Source organism: Phascolarctos cinereus, unplaced genomic scaffold, assembly GCF_003287225.1.
Source record: "Phascolarctos cinereus isolate Bilbo 61053 unplaced genomic scaffold, phaCin_HiC Scaffold_2;HRSCAF=192, whole genome shotgun sequence".
NCBI classification, from domain to species: Eukaryota; Metazoa; Chordata; class Mammalia; order Diprotodontia; family Phascolarctidae; genus Phascolarctos; species Phascolarctos cinereus.
The window spans coordinates 95,087,995-95,111,620 of record NW_027555625.1 but is presented as its reverse complement, the minus strand read 5'-3'; the positions used below and the strand labels follow the sequence as shown (position 1 = coordinate 95,111,620).

At 40.2% G+C, this 23,626-nt stretch overlaps 1 protein-coding gene across 4 annotated transcripts in view; it reads right to left on the bottom strand.

Moving 5' to 3' along the window:
* PPP1R21 (protein phosphatase 1 regulatory subunit 21) overlaps window positions 1-16,947 on the bottom strand; it is a 93,420-nt gene extending 76,473 nt beyond the window's left edge. Inside the window, exons 1-4 of one of the 4 annotated variants that reach the window (XM_021001272.2) lie at window positions 15,188-15,246; window positions 8,861-8,912; window positions 8,455-8,528; window positions 2,786-2,854 (exon numbers count right to left, since the gene is read on the bottom strand). Coding sequence is in view for 1 of the 4 variants with exons in the window: in XM_021001271.2 (XP_020856930.1) it covers window positions 2,786-2,854; window positions 15,188-15,244 (126 nt within the window). In the remaining 3 variants the exon portion in view is untranslated. Of the gene's footprint in view, window positions 1-2,785; window positions 2,855-8,454; window positions 8,529-8,860; window positions 8,913-15,187; window positions 15,411-16,821 lie in introns of those variants that run through there. The other 3 variants (XM_078149502.1, XM_078149503.1, XM_021001271.2) reach the window with 3 other exon arrangements.
* Window positions 16,948-23,626: the final 6,679 nt, after the last annotated feature.

Here is a 23,626-nt window from a genome sequence, read left to right as displayed (position 1 = left end):
CAGCCTTAATATATGCTTTTCCTCCTCACATGCTCTATGCTACAGTCAAACTGATTATCTTTTAATTCCATCTCTTAACTCTGTCTTTGCACAGGTTGACCCCAAACCGGGAATGCTCCCCCTTTTCACCTTGGCCTCTTAGACACTCTACTGAAGTGCCACTTCCTTCAAGAAGGCTTTCCTGATTCTTCCAGCTGTTAGTGCTCTCCTTCCCCTGATGCCCTACCTTAATCACTTGGTATTTATTTTGCATGTATCCTGCCTTTAACTGTGAACACTGTTATCACCAGAGTAAAACATGAGCTACTTGAATGCAGTAACTATGTCATTTCTATCTCTGCAAACACAGCACTAGCACAGTGCCTGACATAAAGTGAGTGCTTAATAAATGCTTGCTAACTAACTGATCTAAAGCAGTAAAAAGTGAGTATCAATAAAAGAGACTGGACAAGTACACAGTGGGTATAAACAGGTTGTAATACAAAAATAAGGAACTACAAAGAACTCCAAGTAAAAAATGTTAAAGAAATGTACAACAAAGAATAGCTGGTCATAAGGTTGATAACAAAGGATAACGAAGAGACAGACAAGGGGCTACACTGCATTACTAGCAATGTCGGGAGAAAGTGAGGAAAGTACCCAGTATGTAGGTGAATTGCCTCTCCCCCCTCCAGGGAAAATTATAAAAAGGAAAAGACAAGAGCCACACAGCAAGGAGGGGCCTGGATTGGATATAAGCCATATGTAATGGTGGATCCATCCACAGTGAGATCAAGATCCGTGAGTTTAAGAGATGACATTCCAATTTTCCCATCTGACATTTTTGTTAAGATGTCATCAGCACTTTAAATGAAATGACTACAAAGAAATGCAAAAAAACCTGATTTCTTTATAGTCTCATCACTAAAACAGCTACTTTTTCCAAGTGGCACACAAATAAGTCATGTAACAGCAGTAGAATTAGAAGTAGCAGGAGCAGCAACAGCTAACATTTATATAGTGCCCACCAAGTGCCAAGCACTGCACTAAATGCTTTACTGTTATTATTTGATCCTCACAACAACCCTGGGAGGTTAAGTATTATTACCTCCATTTTACAGTTGAGAAAACTGAGGCAAATGAACCTAAATGACTTGCCCAGGGTGACACAGCTAGTAACTGTCTGAGGCGGGATTTGAGCTCTAGTATTCCTGACTCCAGGCCTGGCACTCTATTCACTGGGCTACCTGCTGCCTCAATTAAGTGACTAAATCTCAGGTTCTCCAACTAATCATTAACTTTCAGAAGACATCCACCTGGCTAATGAATATAGTCAGTAACTTCTATTTAAAATTCAAACACAAATAACCCTGGAAGGGTTATTAAATACCAGAACAGGTTACCAAAAAAAAGGTAACAATTTCTTTCTTTAGAAGTTTTCACAGTTGTTTAGAACACATGATAGTGGCTTTCTGTTGTTTCAGGTTAAGGGACACTCTGATTAACACCTCTTCAGAAAGAAAGCCCGTTTAAACTGTCTGTTACAGCATGGAAAGGTCAAGAGAGGCCCCCAGACTCCTGAGGACAGTGGCAGGCCCAGCAGCATCACTCTCAGGCACAGGATTCTCCTTTCCTACCAGAATGGGATACCTACAGGAAATTGGAGTGAGGGAGGCACCACTTGGAACCTGGCCCTGGAGTGAAAGTCATGAGAAAAGCTGGCATATTCCTTGAGAAATTAACTGGGCAGGGGAGCAGAGAACTTTGCCCTGGAGAAGAGTGAGGGAGTAAATGGCCTGGAAAATAGTCAAACAGAATCCACAGAGGGAACTTGTTCCTATCCCTTCTCTGGGTGTTCTATTTCTATTAAGAAATAATGATGATAACAGCTAGCATATATAGAGAGAGCACCTACTATATGCCAGGCCCTGTACTGAGGGGTTTACAAATATGATCTCATTTCACCTTCACAACAGCCTTGGGAGGGAGATGCTATTATTATCCCCACTTTACAGAGGAGGAAACTGAGGCAGACAGGGGGTAAAGTGACTTGCTCAGTATCACATAGCTAATAAATGTCTGAAGCAAAAGTGGAACTCAAGCCTTCTTGACTCCAGGGCAGCACTCTACCTACTGTGACACTTAGCTGCCTCCTGAAACAGTATGTGTGGAGACATGAGGCCTGAGAGTGACTCTCAATTCAGACATTCACCTGTCAACCTGAGAAAAGTTTCTTAATTTGTAAAGTGGACAAAATAACCTGGGGTTGCTCTGGAGAAAGCACTTTGTAAATGCAAAAGCATCAATAAAAGTGATTTATTAAGTGACAAAGTTTCTTACAATGAAGTGTGATATCAGCAAACATGTTAATAAAGGGATCCTGTATAGTACAATCTGGAGGCAAGAAAAGAGGTTAGAGACTTACCAGGTTTCTTCCTGCCACCTAAATAAGTCTTGAATAGTTTGATAACAAAATCATAAAATTACTTTCGAATAAGAATTTTGTTTCCTCTAAATACATCTATATGAATAAATGTTTTAGGATATGGGAGGATAACATTGTATAAATAGAACTTTTTTAATAATAAAATTCTTAGTCAAGAAAATCACAGCATACAACACTCAAAACAAAGCTGATTAGTAAACAGAAAACTGTAGCATAAAAAGTTAAGGCCCCTGGCCCATGCTTCCTTGTGAATCAAAGGCAGAGCTGGGCCTTTAACCCAGCATTAACATTCCTCGGTAGCCTACATTAAATACAATCAAACTCTGTCTAACTTGAAATATGAACTCAATTCTCTTATACCTTTAAAGCAGCAGAATTTGCTTGTTCATCCACAACACCTTTTTTTAGGACCTGGTTCTGAGCTCGAAGCTGAAAATATAAAAAGTATTAATTACTTCCAAATGCATATAAGTATAAAAATAATTTATAATTTGTTTCAAGTATGTTTCTGAAAGGAACTAAATGCTGATCTTCCAAATACAGTATCATAAATACTTAGCATACATACACATACACACACACACAAAATGTAAAAAATATCAATGCATTTGCTAGTTTCTTTTTAATCCTGGCAAAGTGATTTTCATTTCCTTCATAGTTCTCAGTTTACAACTCTTCAATTCTATGCATAACGTTTCTATTGTACAATGATCAAATTATGTCATTATAATCAAATAAAGCACTCAAAAAAAGATGTGCTACTGCATCTCTAAATTTAGTTGCTCACACAAACTGACAAATATTTATGGAGTGCTTACTATTTCTAAGATAATCTATTTGACTAGACATCACAGGATTATAGATGCAAAGTTGGAAGGGACCTAAGAGATAGTACAAAAGAGAGATTCTTACAGCATAGCTAAGGAGACAGGATATACTGATAACTAACAATACACATAAGTGCTAAAAAAAAAAAGCATATACAGTGAGTGCTACAGGAGTTCAGAAGAGGAAGAAATCAATGGGGTAGTCATGGAAAAGTAGGAATTCAGCTGGTTTTCAGAGGAATGGTAGAATGCAGACAAAAAAGAGGCAACAGAAGGGCATTCAACCACAACGAGAGAACATAAATAATGACAACATATTTTATTCAGTTTGAATAAGGCACTAGAACCCTGGGAAATGAGTATTAGAATTCTGGGAAATTAAAGCAGATTCTTTTCTGAGGAACTGAAAGCTTAAAGAATATGGCCATTCCAAAGTCTCCATAGATTCAGGCTGTCATCTGGAAAACAGAGAACAGACCTGCTTCTTTGTTCCCCAAAAGAACCAAGTTATTTTAAAATATTGAACACTGAAGTTAAGACTCCACAGAAAACTAGATAAAGTGCTAGAATAAAAGGAATTAAGCAGGATCTTCAAAGAATAGACTAAAAGAATATGATGACTGCTGGCTACAAAAACAATGTACATTTGGACTGTGCCATCCATGTTAGTTCATGTTAAATGATTGCATCTGTATATGATAACTAAAGTATTAAGAGATTTAAAGAAGATAAAGACAGAGAAGTCTCCAGCAATCTAACTGAAAGTCTAAACTGAGTAACTGAAGCATAACTAGGTCCAAACCTCACAACCATAAAGGACTGAAATTTAAGACAATGACACCACTTTTCCAACTGCCCAAAATTCAATCAACCAACCAGTATTTACTGAATATCTATTTTGTACGAGACACTTCTAAGTACTTTCAGGAGAATACAGAAAAGAGTGAAATAGAGACCTTGTCCACAAGTAGTTTGTAATCCAGATCATTTGATCCTCATAACAACCCTGGAAAGTAGATGCTATTACTACGCCCATTTTATACATAAGGGAATTGAGGCAGACAGAAGTTAAGTGACTTGCCCAAGTTCACACAGCTAATAAGTGTCTGAGGTTGGATTTGAAAGAGATGTTCCTGACTCCACATCCAGGGCTCTATCCACTTTGTGACTCAGCTGTCATAAGGCAGCTGCAATTGAGAAATTTCTGGGACTCAGAAACGCTGAAGTTCAGAATGAATTAAGGCTGGCATTAAATTCTAAGGGCAAGAGGAAAATTAGTCTAGCTATATAAGGAGAAAATTAATATCTAAGGAAATAAAAGACCATTACTCTGAAAATGACAAAATAAAAATATACAAATTTCTTAACTCTTATTTTACTTCATTTGTTTTTTCTGCCAAGAGGAATTATGATTGTACTGGAACGAATATAATGAGAGTTAATAGGGGCTTGTAATCCAAGTTAAAATAAGTAACTAATAAGAGGGTGATTGGTTGCCCTGGATGGTTTTAGGTCACCAGGCTCAAATGAAAGATATCTGGCAAATGTGATTCCTGAGATATCAAGGAGCTTATAAACATAGTGAACACAGGCCTTAACACAGGACTAGGAAGGGATAAATACTGTTCTGATTTAAAGAGAGAAGAGAATGGAGAATGCAAAATTGAGGCCAGTGAGCTTGACTTTGTCACTAGGAAGATTTCTGACAAGCTGGTGAATACCCACAAGAGGACAAATGGAATGGTGAAGGGCCTTGGACCATGCTATACACACAAAGATTAGCTGAAGAAATTGGAGGTGTTTAATCTGGAGGGGGGAAAAAAAGGCTTAGGAGGGACGTGATACTATCTTAGAGGGAAGTATTAGATTTGGTGTGTTGGGTACCAGAGAAGACAACTAGGCTCAATGGATGAAAGCTGAAGAAAGCTCCTTAATTGTAAGGAAACCTTCCTATCAACAGAGTTATATAAATGTAGAATGGGCTGAACTAGAACACAGGTTCCCAAAGTGAGCCATACTACCCCCTTGGGGGTGCTGAAACAATGGAGGGGGGTGATAGTAGCCTTGGGCGCAATTTGGGGGCATTGAATAAAAATAAGGTAGCAGTGGAAACATAAAGAAAGAGGAGAAGAGAATGTTTGAAAAACCACTTGTACATGTTTTATCAGTTGTGTAAAAGAGTTAAAAGTCATAATGATTACTTTATTTTCCAACTAAACACACAAAATTCAAGTTATAACCAATCAGTGGTAAAGTTCACTAACAGGTCTTAACAAGCAAATGTTGGCAGGCCAGCGTGTCGCACTGTCTGCAAGTCCAGCACACATTGACAGGAATATGTGTGTGTAACGACTTGTTTATAATATGATATTATACAGTTACATGACACAATATTGTGTCATCAAAATTTCAATGCAGGTAAAAAGCCACAAATTTACCATAAACCATTAAATTTAAGATGCATCATTTTAAAAAATATATTTACATATTACATATTCTTACATATATTATATATGTATATTTTTTAAATGATGCAAATTTTTTTTAAAAACTGTTAAAGAGTTAAAGAAAGTAGATTTACAGGGGGGTGCTGAGTAATTTTTTTTTAAAAGGGGGCAGTAGCCCAAGTAAATTTGGGAACCTCTGCACTAGAAAGTGATAAACACTGCCCCCTCCCCCATGACACAGGTCTCCAAGAGGAGGATAGATAACAATTTGACAGGAATATGTTAGAAAAAATTCCTGTTCATATATAGTTTGAACTAGAAAGCTTCCAAGGTTCTTTCCACAGATTCTAAGATTCTGTGAAATATGCTAATATCACAATATCAATAAAATTTAATCATTTGTTACATATGCTAACATGGTTACCTAAAATAAAGTGAATAAAATAGAATATTACAAAAGCCTTCTTTCAGTGTTTATGGATTCAGTTTAACCATGCAATGGTTTGGATGCCCTTTTATGATACACTAAGGGGCCAACACACTATAGTTCATGGGCCATATCCAGTCCACTGCCTGTTTTCATATGGCCTGCGAGCTAAGATAAAGACCATTCTTAGTTCACTGGCTACACAAAAACGGGGAGCAGAACAAATTTGGCCCATAAGCTATAGTTTGTCAGCCCCTGCACTAGATTACACTGCTACTGACAATATGGAGCACAAGTGCTTTAACTCAAACTCCTTCCAATTATTGTTGTTAGGGCAGCTACATGGCGCATTGGATAGAGCACCGGCCCTGGAGTCAGAAGAACTCAAGTTCAAATGTAGCCTCACTTACAAGCTGTGTTACCCTGAGCAAGTCACTTAACCCTGTTACCTGCAAGTAAACAAACAAACAAAAACAAACTAAATACTGTTGTCATTAAAGGGCACAACTCTGACAATTTTTTTTACCATATCTACACTGTCTCTCTTGTTTGTTAGAAAGAGGATGACATAAGTAATGATAACTGACAGTTTCAAGTCACTATAATTGTACTTTTTAATCCTAAGACATTTGATAAGTCTATGCTTCAGCATCACTATTAACACTAGTCCTCTCAGTACCTCCATTTCCTGATCCGCAAAATGAAGGACTTAAAACATGATTTCTAAGAACCTTTACAGCTCTTCATCTTATATTTAGCATTTAAAACGCTTCAAAATATGGCCCCTTCCTACCTTTCAAGACTGCTTACATTTTACTCCCCTCTAGGAATTCTACAATCTAGCTACACTGCTTATTTGTCATTCCTCAAACACAACACTCCATCTCCCAACTCAATGCATTAGCACTGGCATGCCTAGAATGCTCTCATCCTCCACCTCCAATTCCTGTATTTTTGGCTTCCCTTTAAAACTCAGCTCAAATTCCATATTCTACAAGACATTCTGGGCTCCATCCTCCTTTTAGCTCAATGCTGATGCCTTCCTTCAGAATATCTTTCATTTACAACATGCAAACCTTGAATGCACATAGTTATTCACATTTTCTCTTCCTCCTTGAGAAGAGGAACCCCATTTTTGTTTCTACCTATCTTTATAACTCTGGCACTTAGCAGAATGCCTGCCACACAGAAACACTTAAATTCTTGTTGACTGAATGACTAACCCAAGAAAGGTTTGCACATCTCTATTAGCTGTGCATCAAGAATATCACCAACTCTGAAAACCAAGTCTCTAATATCCTTTTGGCTTTTCATCAGCTTCTTTTAGAAAAACTGACTAGTTCTTCCCCTGCTATTTTTCTATCACCTTCTTCAAATGAGATAAAATGCATAATCCTAAATAGAAAACAAGGCTATTTCCAAACACTGCTGCTGCCTCTTCAGCAGAGCAATCTTCCTGTACAGTTTTTTGTTTGTTTGTTTCAGGACACTCATCATTGACCAGACCTCTGTGTGAGTTGTTTTTCCAAGAACAGCAGTGAACTAAACAGAGCTATTCACAAGCTCTCTCTCAGCCCCAATGTGATCAACAAAATTTCACAAAACTTCATGCTTAGAAGAGAACTTTCAGGCCAATTTGTCCAATCTATGCCCATAAAAGAATTCCGTCTCTGATATACATACAAAATATAAGCATTCAGCAGCCTTTCCTTGAATATTTCCAATGAGGGTGAACACAACTTCCTGAGGCAGCCTCTTCCATTTCCATATAGTGCTTGTTATGAAAAAAAATTCCCCTTACAGAGAACCTCAATTTCCCTCATTGTAACTTTTACCCATTTTTCCGAGGTCTGCCCTTTGAGGCCAAGCAGTGGAGAACAAGGCAACTCTCACTTCACATATAATAGCCCTTCAGATACCGAAAACAACTATCGTGCACCACAAATTTTTTCTCCTGGATAAATATTCCAGAGCCTTCAAACCATCCTCAATCAACATTTATGACAGGATGGCTTGTCAGGGAATTCATTCTGAAACAGTGAGTTTTTTAATATCTCCTCCTTCAACAACCAAAACTGGGCTCTCATCCACTTAATGGGCTGTTGGTAAATAAAGCACTTCCCCCTACGGAAATTTAAGATGATAAGACATCATCCACTTTAGTTAATCCTCATTTCTTAAGTTTGAAGGTATCAGAGGACATCAATGATGAAATATATGTTATCAACCAACTCTGAACTCAAGAACAAACAGTGTAAGGTACCTGCTAACATTTGAAAAAATTCAGATATTCTTTCTCCCATGGGTAGGGTCTGGGGAAACTCTCACCTTGTCTTCCAGTCTTAGCCACTGATGAAGATAGTCTATCCTTAATTTATCACTTCAGGGGATAAGATCGTCAACTGGTTAAGACAAAATCAATTAAAATAATTTCAATAACCTGAACCACACCTGAACTATATCTTTATCTGGAGTAGGGCTCTATGGTATTCTGTCTCTAGTACTTTGATTTAAAGGACTCTTAAAGAGCTATGATAAGAATACTCAAGGTAGTGATTAGAAGAACATCTAAGTAACTAACTCATTCAGAGCCCTAAACAGATTGTAGGCCAGCATCATTTTAAGATGTCAGGAATGCTAGATATCACAGACCACTCCATGTAGTAGAGTGGAAAAAGTAATGGAACAGGAGTCAGGAAACCTGGGATTGGGCCCCAGCTCTACTACATATTACCTGTGAAGCCTTGGGCAAATCATTTAACCTCGTGGGGCCTCAGTTTCCTCATCTGTAAAATGAAAAAGAGCATGATGTAGTGTAAAGAGCACTGGATCTGTAAACAGAAGACCTAGGTTTGAGTCTCCTGGCTCTGCTTCTTAATAATTGTCTGACCTTTCTGAATCTCAGTTTCCTCATTTGTAAAATGAATGAAATGGACTATACAATCTTTCCAAAACATCCCTTCTTAAAAATATAATCCTATGAAAGCCTTGTCTCTGCCTTTAACTAGCTGTATATATTATTTAACCCTGTGGGCTTCAATTCCTTCAATTGTAAAATTATGAGATGGACCAAATGGTCTCTTGAGGTTTTGGTGTTTTGTTTTGTTTTGTTTTTAAACTGAAATTCTATTATTTTACATCTCTAAGTGTCTAGAAAGAAAAATACATAGTATCATAACTGTAATCCTACCTTCCCAAATATCAACTACCCTGTGATCACAAATTAATAATTTTCCTAAAGGCAAGGTCCTCCAAAAGACAAATTTAAGCAACAACAACACTGCAAAGTGGTAGAAAGACAGACTTGTGGAGAAATAACTGAAGTTTAATTTCCCTAATGTTTTTTCAAGCTCTAAAAGGAGTTTTGAAAAGAGTCATCTTAGGGGCAGCTAGGTGGCACAGCGGATAGATCACTGGCACTGGAATCAGAAAGACCAGAGTTCAAATCTGGTTTTAGACCAGACACTTGACACTTAATAGCTGTGTGACCTTGGGCAAGTCACTTTAACCCCAATTGCCTTGCAAACAAACAAACAAAAAAAAGGAATCCAAAAGCTCCAGCAAAAAATTGAGGATTGACAACAGATTTAACAAAAAGAAAAGGACAGAGTATTTCTGCTGCAATGGGAGTAGAAGAAATATGGATTGGACACAAAACCGGGTGTGAAGATAGTATTTATTCTTGGAACAATTACAGTTTCTTTTTGGATCCAATATTGACAGAGGAGTCCCCCTGTTCTGGCTTTAGACCAGAAAACTTCTGAAAATGCACTCTTGAAACTTATCAGTAATCTGTCTCCTAAGTAGCCAAACAAATGGCATTTTCCTGAGTCTTTAATTTCCTCTGATCTCTCTATAGCATATGACTTCGATTACCCCTTTTTCTATAAACTCTCTCTTCCTCTTGCCTTACAAGATAACACTATGCAGGGTTTTCTTTTAGTTCCCTGATCAATTATTTGTGTCTTCTTAGCTAGGTCATCCCCACATCAAAGGAATAACTCAAGGTTAGTCTCTGGCCCCAGTTGTCTCTCTTTATACTCTCTTCCCTGAGAAACTAATAATTCTCAAAGCTACAACTATTATCTCTACAAAGATGACTCCCAAATCTTTATCTTCAGTAATGACTTTTTATCCCCAGACATATATCCAACTGCATATTGGACATTTTCACTTAGCCGTCCTCCCCTATCAAATGGCTTAGATGATCTCAGAAACAGCAATGCCTCTCGGACTACCAGCCCTACTTCTAGCCTAGCCCTCAATATCACCAAGGGGAATATCTCCTGTAGAAAAGAGGACTTTCATTTCAACTATCACAAACACCAACCACTGACAACCTGCTACCAATGAGCAGGTAATGCCAAGAGCCAGAGAAACAGCCGTGCCCCTGAGACTATTAGCCCTGCTTTCAAGCTTTGCCCCTGCAGTCATAGTCTAGGAAAGGAAGGCTGGTGGATAAGGGGCCTGCCATCTTTGCCAATACCAACCTACAGCCACTGACAAACAGGTTAAGTCCTAAAGCCATGGACAAAGAATCACTCTTCACAACCCACCACTAACCCCTATAGCCACAGGCCAGAAAAGCAATTATTTCTACAGGTACTGCAGCCCCAACCTCCTCAGAAGCCACAGCTAGTAAAGATCTGAAAAAGTTCTTGTCACTTGCCACCTGTCAAATGGTTCAATATCAGAAACCAATATGGATTTATTAAAGGAAGTAACATTAAATAAGATAAATTGTCATCTGCTTTGCCCCTGCACCCAAGGATCATGGGTCTTTCCACATAAGGTACAGCTGAAATTTCAAATATCTTGTCTCCCCCATTAGAAAAGGAGCTCCTCAAGAGCAGAGATTGTCTTGTTTTCCTGTCTGCGTCCCCAACATTTTACACACTGTACTTAATAAATGCTTTTTCCTTTCATTCATGCATTCATTTTATGTGTTGGGGCCATGCAACATCTTTCCCTTCCAAAAAGTAGTTTCCCTCCTCCTCTCCCGATCTCTCCAGCAGCTAGTGCCCTGCTTAGCACAATTCCTGGGACAGAGGAAGTACTATAAATGGTTATATCCTACCCTTCCCACCCACCATCAAAAATACACTTTTATTTATTTCATATATACTTCTGTGTAAACATGTTGCCTCCCCCAATAGAATGGAGGTTCCTTGAGGGGAGAGACTGCTTAATACTTGTCTTTGTATCCTCAGTGCCCAATAGCACCTGGCACAGAGGAGGTACTTAATAAATGCTGGCTGATCGACCTCCTTACTTTTGTCAGTAGCCCTAACAAACTTTAAGGTCATTTCTGAATTCTCCCTCACAACCAAGAATCCAATTAAACACACAGCTTGTCCTTTCTCCTACAATATCCCTTTCTTCTAATTCCTATTTACAACATTCTAGTCTAGGATGTTGGAAATAGAAATACCTTCATACCTCACTCCAAGATTATTACAATAGCCTTCTCACTGTTCTTCTTGCTTTCACTGTCCTCTAATATACCTATACTACACACAACCACCAGATTAACCTTTCTGAAATACCACTGGCATTATGTCACTCTTCTACTCTAAAACCTTCTATTACTCCACAGTCCACAGGATAAAATCTAAACTCCTTAAACTTCAATAGCCTTTTAATAATCCTACATATTAAAAGGGAGAAAAATTTTCAACTCAAAAGCATATGGAAAAAAAATTTAAATAAAAAAATAATCCTACATATTGATAATAAGAGTAAACTTTGTAAAGTTTTGATCATATTGCTTCCCCAATCAAAAGCTTCACTGGCTTATAGAAAAAAGAAAAGCACACAATTTCCCATAACTCCCCATCATATACTCTCTACTCTGGACATGTTAGTCCCAAAACATGCCCTGTGCTTTCCTATCGCTGTTCCTTCGTTCACACTATTCGCTCCACCTAAAAATGCCCTTTTCCCTTCTCTCTTACGCATTTTTCATGACCCTACCCAAATTCCACTTCCTCCATTATCTTCCTGAAACCCACAGCTGAAAGTAAATTCTTCCTCCTCTAAATTCCCACAGGATTTCGTAAATAACTCCTTTATGTCTCTTCACATCCTGTATGGTATTATAGTTATTTAAGTTTTCATCGTATCTCTCTCAGATTTTCATTAGCGTGAGAAAAGGAGGGGAAAATTCTTCATATTTGTAACCCCCAAAGGGCAGAGCATCATCATGCAAAGAACAGACATAAATTAAAGGTTGTCACCATGACAGACCAGGCCAAGACCCTGTTCAATGTTGTTTTCCAATATTCCTCACCAGTCAGTCAACAATCATTTATTAAACACTTACTATGTTCTAGGCACTGAGAATAAAGAGAAAGACATAAACACAGTCCTAGCTATCAATAAGCTCACATCCTAATGGAGAAGACATCCAAATAACTATGTAAATACAAGATATATGCAGGGTAAATGAAAGGTAGCTCACAGAGAAGGCACTAGCAGTGAGCGGAGAGGAGGACTGGAAAAGTTCTACAGAAGGTGAGATTTAAGCAGAGTCTTGAAGCAGGTCAGAGAAGTCAAGAGATAGAAGTGAAGAAAGAAAGCATTCCAGGCATGAAGAACAGCCAGTGAAAAGACAGAGGTGGGCAATGGAGGTCAGGTGGCGTATGAGGAGCAGCAAGGAAGTCAATACATCTGGATCATAAAGTTCATGAAGAAGAATAAAGTGTAAAAACTCCCGAAAGGTACGAAGAACCAGATTGTGAACCCTTCCTAATCTGGTGGGTTTATCCAATCACCTCATTCTCATCTCTTCACTCATAATGTTCTAATTCCTCACCCAACCAATATGAAATATCATCTCCTCTCCTCTAACAACAAATCCTAGCCAACTTTTAAATCAGCTACAAAGCCCCACGATGCCTTCCCCAAACTAATAACCTGCATTCTTCCTGCTCTGTATTCCTAACACAGTTACCTTCTGTGTTGGAATTAATCATATCCTGCCTTGTATCTTAACTTTTTAATGTGGATGTCTTGTCTCCTGGATGAGGTTAAAGCTCCTCAAAGGACATGCCATGTATTTCTCTGTATCTCCTTCTGCATCTAGTATTATACAAGAGTCAGAAAGCGGTTTAGTATAGTCAGTATCAAGTACTCTATCAAGCAGAAATTCAATAAATCTAAGAGTTGTGTCCATACAGTAATGAAACTTTAGTATGGTTGGTTGAATGTGGGTATTTTATTTTAAAGATTCCAACCTTTAAACCTTATTCTATATCTTTTCCTACACACTTATTCCAGGACTGATAAAGGAATTTTTGGAACTCCTTCAAAGCAAGTTTATCAACCAGACAAGTTACTCAGTCTCACTATTTTCATTCACCTCTTGTGAAGTATGCTGTTTCATTGTCACTGTTGTTAGTAACAAAAATGGAATTATCTAGTTTTGTAATGTGCCAGGTGGCACAGTGACATAGGAATGCCAGACGTGGCGTCAGAAAGACCTGAGTTCAAATCCAGCCATTAACAAGTTTCATAACATTTACAAGTTTCATGACCCTAGGCAAGTCACTTAATCTGTCAGCTTCCTCAACTACAAAACTGGGATAATAATAGCACCTAACTCCCAGAGGTGTTCTGAAGATTAAATAATATTTGTAAAGCACCTGACTCTACAGAAAAAGGCTTGTTACCGCTCCCTCTTAACATGGCTTTTCACTTTGGCCACAAAAAGTTTTTGGATTTTTCAAAAATGCAAAGCACAGAGATTTGCCACCATTTAAGATACTACAGGATTCAGAGTTGAATGGGACCTAGAGAAAAAGCATCTATTCAAACTCCTTCACTTTACTGATAAAGAACATGAATCTTACAACGTGTGTAACTTGTTCAGGGTCACACGGATAGCTGAAAAACAAGGATTGGAATCTGGGTATTCTGACTACTGCAAATCCAGCAGACTTCCACTATATTACAATTACTTCATATTCAAAAGAATGTGATTCATACTCTGAAGGCAGAGACAAAATTCACTTAGAGGTAGAATTTTGGAGTCATATAATTACAGAAGGTCAAAAGCTAGAAACGACCTAAGAGGACACCTCAACCAACCAATGTGGATGCTTGTTTATAAATGGGTTACTTTGCCTTACTGCTTTTATAGCTATTTGATGAATGAAACGACCACAAGATAAGAAAGAATTCTTTGTCTCTGGATTCTCAGGACCCTAAAAAGGAAATAAGTGCCTGTGTGCCTCACTCCCCGCACAAATGCAAAGGCTTTGAGTCCCACCCAGGGAAGCCACAGTTTTAATCTTCATTACATACTCTTAAGAACTCTTTACACACCCGCCTCTGAAAAACGGCTGATAAAAAGTTTCTGGCCACAAATGGGAACACCTCTTCACCCCGCCCGTTAAAACAATTAGCAGGGCAGGAAACAGGGCAAACTGGACAGGGTCTCCATTTAATTTCATTCAACAAGTGTAAGAGCATCTCTATGGATAAACAGATGACTCGGGAGACTCAGTTCAGCTGCTGGGCTCAGAGCTGGATATAAGGCCCAGATCTTCAAGGGGCTTACAAAATCTTCTCAGACTAGACCCTCCAACGCTCTCAATAGATCCAGTACTTCCACGCCCAGGAAATCAAAAAGGTTTCACCGGGGGATGGGATGACCACGAACATCCGCATGTTAGTGCAATCGCTAATTCATCCGTTTGGGAAGGGTGCAGTGGTCCCTGTCGTCTGCCTGGGGAAACTGAGGCTAAGAACAGGGGAAAGCAATGCACCTGCCCTCCTCCCCGAGCCTCAGGGATAGCGCCCGGGACTTGCAGGCGAGGGGGCGCCAAACTCTGCCTCCATCCCTCCGTCCGCGAGGAGCCCCGGACCCCGCCCAGCACCCCCCGCCCAGCGCCCCGGGCTGCAGGTGCACCGAGCGTCGCGGGGAAGGGGCCGCTCCAGGAGCCTCCGCCCGCCCGCCCCTTTCCCCAGGAAGCCGCCCGGGCCGCTGCTATGACAACGGGAGGCGGCGGGGCCGGGGTCCCCCCGGGCACCGTCCCGGGGGGTACGGGAGGCTGGCTACCTTCGAGTACTCCTGAGCCAGCTTCTGGTACTTCCCCTGCAGGTCCGCCGCGGCCATCGCGCCCCCCGCACCGTCCGGGCCGGGCTGCCCGGCCCCAGTCCCGTCCCCTCCACCCCCAAGCCCCTGAGGCTCTCGCCAGCTCGGCTCCGCCAGCGCCCTCACTGGGCACCGGGCTCTCGGCAGGTACTCGCCGCCGCCTCAGCCGCCGCCGCGAAGCCTCCACTTCCGGGTTCGCCCAAGGGAGAAAGGCGGGGAAAGAGGCCGAGAGGGGAGGGATGTGGAAAGAGGGCGGGCGGACGTCGTGGGGCCGCCGCGGAGCCCCGCCCCTTCACTCTGGGGACGCCGGCGCGCAGCCTCGCCACCACCAGTGCCACGAGGCTCCGCCTTCGGAGCCCCAGGGGGCGCCATTTTGACGCTCGGCCCAAGATGGTGTCAAAGGCGAGGGGGGAGGGGAGGAGCTGCTAGAACCGGAAGAAGCTTGTGGGGAAGGAGGAAGGGAAAGAGGAGGAGCGGAAGGAGTGAGTGAGACACCGGGTGAACTCATCCATCAGCTCTTTGGTTTCCATGGCAACAGCCTGGCAGCTAGAGAGAAGCCTCTCCTCTCCAGAGATGGAAAGATACATCCCGTCCCAGGGCATGGCCCTCAGGGCATGGCCTTGGAATGTCCGCGACTAGAAAAACAGACCACCCTGCACCATGGTCTTTGTACATCAGGGTCTCTATATAGCCTGTTTGCACGTAGTTGTTTACGTGTTGTCTCCTCCATTAGACCATGAGCTCCTTGGCAACAGTTCGTCGGCCTCCCTCATATCCCCATCACTAAGCACAGCGACTGGCACAGAACGGGCAGGTGATAAATATTTATTAGCTGCCTCCCACCTCCTTCAGGGCCTTTCTCAGAAAAGGAGTGGGGGGGGGGTATAATAGAATTTGGGAAGGAAGGGGAAGTAATATATGAAGCCATCTCACTTCATTTACAGTTTGTGTCTGCCACTAAGTATGGAAATTTGAGGCACGTTCATGAAGAATTAAAGCAAAAACGGTTGTCTGGAATCTTTCTGGGTCTTTTTGCTTTAATTAATTACATCATCATCACCACCATTGTCCTATGTGGCCCTCCACTTCATGGTAGATAGATAGTTGGTCAATAAATATTTAATTTGTGCCTATTCTAGAAGAGTGCATTTGGGTGGGAAGGGAAGAGATGGCTTTCCTGGGCTCCCTCCTTAAAGAGAGGAGGAGGAGCCTTCCACTTTCTAATCCCAGGGGGAATGGAGGCCTCAGGAGCAAAGGATTCTGATTAAGTTTGAGTTCTTGGGCTGAAATGGTACTGCAAAGTGAAGAGGTTCATGAGGCACTATTGAGAATCTCAAGGAGTGCATCTGGGTGGAAAAAGACTGGTATATATCACCTTCCCTCCCTTCGTTGCCAAAAACAAAAAAAAAAGACCAAAACCATGCCTCAGTAAATTCAACCTTTCATCTCTGTTTGTGCTGTCAGCTTTATTGTATCTTCTTCCCACCACCACATAATGCCAAGATTCTCAGTTTTCAAAATTTTTTCTGTAGCAGAGAAACTGGAGTTGAGATAGTGGTGAGGTAAGCCCTATGTGTAGAGAAGGTCCTGGATCTTACCTAACGTGAAAGTCCCTGAAGTCTTTAGAGTAGTAAGGTGGGAACAGGTACATGATGGGGACTGCCAGTTCCTCTCATATCTTCCTAGAGTCTTTTCCTTCAGCAACCTGAAGTGGGGCTGGCCTCTTCCATCTTCTTTCCAAAGCTGGAAGCCAACTGAAGGCTTCAGGCTCACTTAAAGAATCCTAAAGGGGAACTCTTCAAAGGGGAACTCCAGCTTGAAGAGACCACACACACACACACACACACACAGAGAGGAAGAATGGCTGAGAACTGAAACTCTTGCCTGTCTCCAACTCTACTCACCTTTTATGCAAAGCAAAGCCTTCATCTTCACCAATAAGGAGAGAATCCCATATTAATAGTCCTTGGGACTGGGCTTATATTTCAGTGTTTGAACTTGAGAGCAATGCTGATAGTTGGTTTGGGATTAACAGCAAGGTAATGTATTGGCTGCTGAGTGACAGCAGAGTTGAAAAGAGTGAGTTTAGAGTGTGATCTCTAGCAGAGTGCTTCAGGGATCATTCTTTGGGCCTGTACTACTCAAGGTTTGTTGTTGTTTTTTGTCTTGGATGAAGGGACAAATGGCAATTAGATTTGATTGTTCATTAGTTTTGTAGGTGGCATGAAACTAGGAGGTATCACAGTAAGGATATCACAGTAAAGGATGCAAAAAAAATCTCTACAGACTACAATGATGGATCAAATCAAATAAGATGAAATTAAATAGAGACACACATAAAGTTCTTTGCTGGGGTTAGAAAAAAAATCAACTCATAAGTAATATGTCATATTTAGAAAGTGATTCTCTGGACACTGAAATTTACAGAAACCTGCACCTATCAAAAGAGTCAGATCATTTTTATTATGTAAGACTTTAAAGGAGATGGAATTTTCCAAAGAAAATCAAGTTGCTTATTTTCTTGTACCTGATCTTATAAATAAATGGGTAGTCAGTGACAAAGTCATCTTTGTGATTCAGAATCCCTGATGCCGACACTTCTATAAAATCAGCATCTTCTGTGATTTCTAAAGTTGTCTGTAAACATATAAAAAACTACTCATTTAGTCTTTCATGGTTCAAGTGAAAAAAGATCTTCATGTTTTAGTGGATTGAAAGTTCAGCAGAAGTCAATAATTGACTGGGTTTTTTGGTCCAGAATCATGATTTCATTGGAGTGGAGAGTTCCAACACATGTTTATGACTGCTCTGTAATTTATATCATTAGAGAGTTCTTGAGACACTAAGGTCAAATCACTTGCCCAAGACACAATGTGTATAAGAGTTGGGACTTGAACCTAAGTCTTCCTAATTCAGGAGACAACTCTCTACCTACCATACCCCAATGCCAGTATGAAATGGCAGCCAAAAAAACCCTAATGCAATATTAGTCTTAATTAAGAGAGGCATAGTAAAAAGCCTTGAGATTATGAGATATGATCATGGATGAAAGGAATTCCTACTGTGTTATGTAAAGACAAGGTTTAAGGGAAGTATGATTGGTGTGTTCCAGTATCTGAAGGACTCTTGTAGGGAAAAGGTGTTAGAATTTTTCTACTTGGCCTCCAAGGGTACAATTAAAAACAGTAAGTGGTTGGTAAAAAAAAAAAAGACTTTAATGAAAGAAAAACATTCTAACAGTTAGAAGTATCAAAAAGTAGAATGAACTACCTCTAGAAAGCAATGGGTCTCCCATCGTTGGAGGTCTTGAAGTAGAAACTAGATGACCTAGATGATCACCTCTCAGGCATGGTTTGGAGAAAATTCCTGTTCAGGTATGAGTTAAATTGAATGATATGATGTCTGAGAGCTCTTCCAGCTCTTAGATTTTCTGAATCCAGGAACAAATTGAAGAAAACTCTACTTGCATTAGAAAAGGTGTCCTTAAAACTTGTCTTGTTTTATACATTGGCCAGCACAGAACCACACTCTGTGCAATGGTTAACAAATTCTTGATGATGGTGGGGTAGGTGGAATATACATGTGCTATAGACCTAACAAACAGAAAAGAATTCCTTTTGGGTCCTCCCCGTCTCAGCATGCAATTTCCCTTAACTCACTAGCTAGAGTATAACATATCTATTGTTTGTTAACTACCATTAACATAATGTTAATATATTTCTTTTACATACTTAGGTTTTACTAGTACAATAATTGCCCCTCTTCACATGTACCTCTTAGTATCTCTAATTTTTTTTCAAAGCTTCAAATACTACCTTCTACATGGAGTTTTTCCTGATTTCCCACCTACCCTCACTCCCTCAGCTGCTAGTGCATATATACTTTGTATATTTGGTGTACATTTTGTATATCATTATGTTACATATGCTTAAAATATGCACATGCTATTTTCCTCCAGAAAATAGCAACTATAAACATTTGAAAACAGTCATTCATTTATATGTGAAGCATTTAATCTATTCAGGGTATTATAGGAGAAATAACTCATCTTTAAGTTTGTATAGTAAATAAATCTACCACAATACAAAAATTATAGAGGTAAAAACCTCGGCTTTATTTTGCCTAAGCACAGGTTTAAGGTTTAAAAAATAATAATAATCTCGAACAAGGATTAGGATTCTAAAGATGCTTTTTATAGACAATATTATGTCAGAATGACAGAGAAATTCTTTTACATATTACAATCTTATACATTCTTAGGTTATAAAAGCTTAAAAAAAAGTCAGATTCATAATCCCATGCTTCCTTCAATGTCATAAAAGTTGAAAAAACTTAGTTAAACAGAATTATAATCTCATACATCCCTAAGGAAACAAACCTAGTTAAACAGATTCTATAGGTAAACCAAATCAGGTTGGGGATTAAACTATGTTTAGAGATTTCACAATGGGCTGATCGAGAGGGATAGATTTACACACCTGCAGAGAATCCTTCCTCAAATAAGGTAAGTCAAATTATTTCAGGAATCTGGGCTCTTTTGGCTTCTTATCTGAGGAATGTTTGAGCCCTTAAGTAAATTTTCACTTGCCATGGGACAGGTGTCAGCCAGCTCAATAACCTCCTAACTAGGAGAATCAACCCTGATCCCCCAACACCAAATAATAAAAATTAATAAAAGGAAATCAAGAACTAAAAATTCTTGTAACAAGGGTTTATTTCCTTGTCTGGAAATTCAAGGATGTTTTACAACAATTCTGCTGCCTGGCGCACAATTGAGAACTATTTATCCTAGTTATTTTACAGATGTGGAAAATGAGGCACAGAGGTAGAATTCTTCTTTTTCTGGCACAACTCAGCCATCTTTTGTCCTATGAAATTCATTCAGTCAAAACTTATTTAAGTCATGGTGGCTGTTTCTCAAGGAGTTTAATATTTGGCTTAATGTCTTTCTCTTCTCTCCAACTCTTGCGCTTATACTAGGGGATTTCAGCATCTATATCGATTCCCTCTTAAACACTGTATCCTCTCAATTCTTCCACTTCCTGAATTCCTCAGACTTCGCCTTAGCCACACACAGAATCTTGAAATCACTCACAAATGTTCCATTTCCATGATCCTAAACTCTGACATTTCTCAATCTAATTGATATGTTATCATTCCTTATCCCCCTAAGTCTTACCCCTCCTAAACTTGTTTTTTGACCTCATCCTGACCTTCAATCTCTCCACCTCCCAGTACTTTCTCAAACTATTTCCCAGCTCTCACTTTACTTTCCTCCCTTATCAATGTCCACCCTGTAGTTAACTGGCCAGCTAATCATCAAACATTTTTTAAGTGCTTACTGGATGTCAGACATTATACTAATCTCTGGGATACAAAAAAAAGTCAAAAACAGTTCCTGCTCTCAAGGAACTCACATTCTAATGAGAGAGGCAACATGTAAATATCTAGGTTCAACTCCATACAGTTCTCTAATCTTGAATACCCTTGTTCCCTCGTCTTATGCTACTGGACCCCAATCCTTTCCCTGATTACTTCCTCCATTGAGTGCTACTGAATGGTAAATATAGAGAAGTTGGGGGGGGGGGCACTACAAATTTCTTTACTCACCTAAACTGGACCCTCAGTATAGTAAAGCAATCTTTTTGTCTCTTCCCTAAATGATTTCCTGTCCTACTCTAGAGGCTAGTCCAAACCATCTTTAATTTCCTTAAAGCTACCACCTCCCATTCCTCTCAGCTGAAGCTCTTGCTTCATACTTTACTGAGAAAATGGAAGCCATTCTCCAAAAGCTCCCTTTTCATGTCCCGTAATCTCAAAACCTCTCGACACCATCTCCCTCTGTCTCCTTTCTTCCAGATAACAAGATGATCCTTCCTTTTGTCAAGGCCATGCCCTTCTTATATATCCTTAATCCCATCCCCAAGCATAGACTCCAACAAGTTACCCTATCACTGCTAGGTATTGCAGTAGATGCTATTGTGGGCCTAGAATCAAGAAGACTTGAGATCAAATCTGACTTCAAACGTTGACTAGCTGTCTTGAGCAAGTCATTTAATCTCTGACTGCCTCAGATTCCTCCACAGTAAAACAGGGATAATAAGAGCACCAGCCTCACAGGGTCGTGGTAAGGATTGAATGACATCTTTCCAAAGCACTTAACGCAGGTCCTAGTATATAGTAAGCACCTAATAAATGCTTGTTTCCTTCTTTAATCTCCTTTCTCTAACTTTCAGTCTCTATCTTCTTTGAACATATCCGAATGATTCCTATCCTTAAAAAAAATTCACTAGATCCTCAGCTGTAATCTCTTCAAGCTTTGATCCCATATGTCTCTTCCCTTCCTCAGCCAAATTCCTGGAAAAAGCTGTTTGTACCGACTTCTACATCTTTTCCTCTCACTCCTCATTCTTTGTACTCTGGCTTCTAATTTCATCCCTCAACTGAAACTACTCTCTACAAAGTTACCAATGATTTTTCTGAAGCATCCCCTCTGGCTCACTCTCCCAAATCTCATAGCTGAGTCTCCAGAGAAAGGCTGCCTGTTCTCTCCTCAATGTTCTAGGAGTAACGTTGAATGACAGGAGTTTCCAATATTATTTCCATGGAGCTCTCATCCAGTGTGCTTCTTAATACCAACTAATTTTTGTTGGTTTATAAGATGTTAGCTTATAAGAGCATATTTATTGAGAAGGTATAGGAAGGACAAATATTTTTAAAATATTTCCAAGCACTCCCACCTCTTCATCCACTCAATACTTGGGGAAAGTGGACTCAGGTTTAAAGTAGTTGATATAAAACATTCCCTGCTCCAACCTGTCAACTTCCTGTGCACACACTCAGTCCCTGAGAAGAGTAGATTCAAACTCAAAGCAAAAAAGTAGTGAGACACCTGTGTCAGGGGAATGTGTGGCCACGTGGTATCTCCTGGTCCCAGGAGACGTTTTCTTTCCTCAGAGAGCCTCCACCAAGTTCACTTCTAGGTGTGGTAGATCCAACCAATTAATTGCTCCTTTGCTCAGTTGCTTCTTTGCTCAACTAGTTCCATGAATTCAGTGTCCGTCCACGGATAGACTGGATCAAGCGGATCTCCTTCACATTAGATGCAGCTAGCCCTACTACCAGTTCTAGTGGTCTCTGCCACTCTGAGGGGACCTCTGATGGCTCTTCCAATTTTTAGAAACTCATACAGTGGCAGTCTAGTCCAGTCTGTCTCCAGAGATCATTTACCTAACATCAGGAAAGAATAGACAGAGCAGAAATAGGCACCATGTGCTCAGGAACACATGGCAGTCACGTGAATAGATAAAGCAGATGCAACTGCTGCCCCCTTTTCCTACCCAGCTTTCAGCTATTCTTCATTAGAAAGCCACCAGGGGGGATGGCTAGGTGTCGCAGTAGATAGAGCTCGGGCCTTGGAGTCAAGAGGACCTGAGTTCAAATCCGGCTTCAGACACTTGAAACTCACTAGGTGTGTGACCCTTGGCAAGTCACTTAACCCCGATTACCTTACCAAAAAGCAAAAACAAAACAAGAAAGAAAAAGGAAGGAAGGAAGGAAGGAAGGAAGGAAGGAAGGAAGGAAGGAAGGAAGGAAGGAAGAAGGAAGGAAGAAGGAAGGAAGGAAGGAAGAAAGAAAGAAAGAAAGAAAGCCACCAGGGAAGACAGAAGAGCAAAAAAGAACTGAGGGCAAGACATATTGATCCTTTTGCATATGATCTCAGTTCTAGCTCTGCTCTGCTGACCAGAAGTATTTTGTGGGGGCAGCTAGGTGGTGTGGTAGATAGAGCACTGGCCTTGGAATCAGGAGGACTCAAGTTCAAATCCAGCCTCAGACACATAACACTTATTAGCTGTGTGACCCTGGGCAAGTCACTTAACCCCAATTGCCTCACAAAGAAAAAAAAAAGTATTTTCTATGGAGCCAAGTAGGGAAGACATGTCTATACAAGCTAAGTCCTTCAATATCCTTCTTAATTATCTTTCTATGCTCTGGCTAAGTAAACATTTTTTCTTAATTGTTGATTGAGTTATGAGTAATAAACTTAAACTAATAGGACTGGTTTCAGTGAAGCCCACTCATTACCCCCCCTTAGCTTCAGCTACCATCATTTCTCATTTAGACAATTGCAGCGGCCTTTCCATTGGTCACCCTGTCTCAAATATCTCCCTGTTCCAATCCTTCTCTCACATAGCTTCCAAAGTGATTTTTCCAAAGCTCAGGTCTGACCATGTCACCATATTTTTTCAGTAAACTCAGTGGCGGCCTCTTAATTCTTTTTCATAAAGTATGAACTCCTCTGCTTTCGCTTTGAAGCCCTTTTAAAGTCCTCCACAACCTGGCCTCAAACTATCTTCCTAGCTTAAAATATATCACTTGTCTTACTGTACTATATAGTCCAGC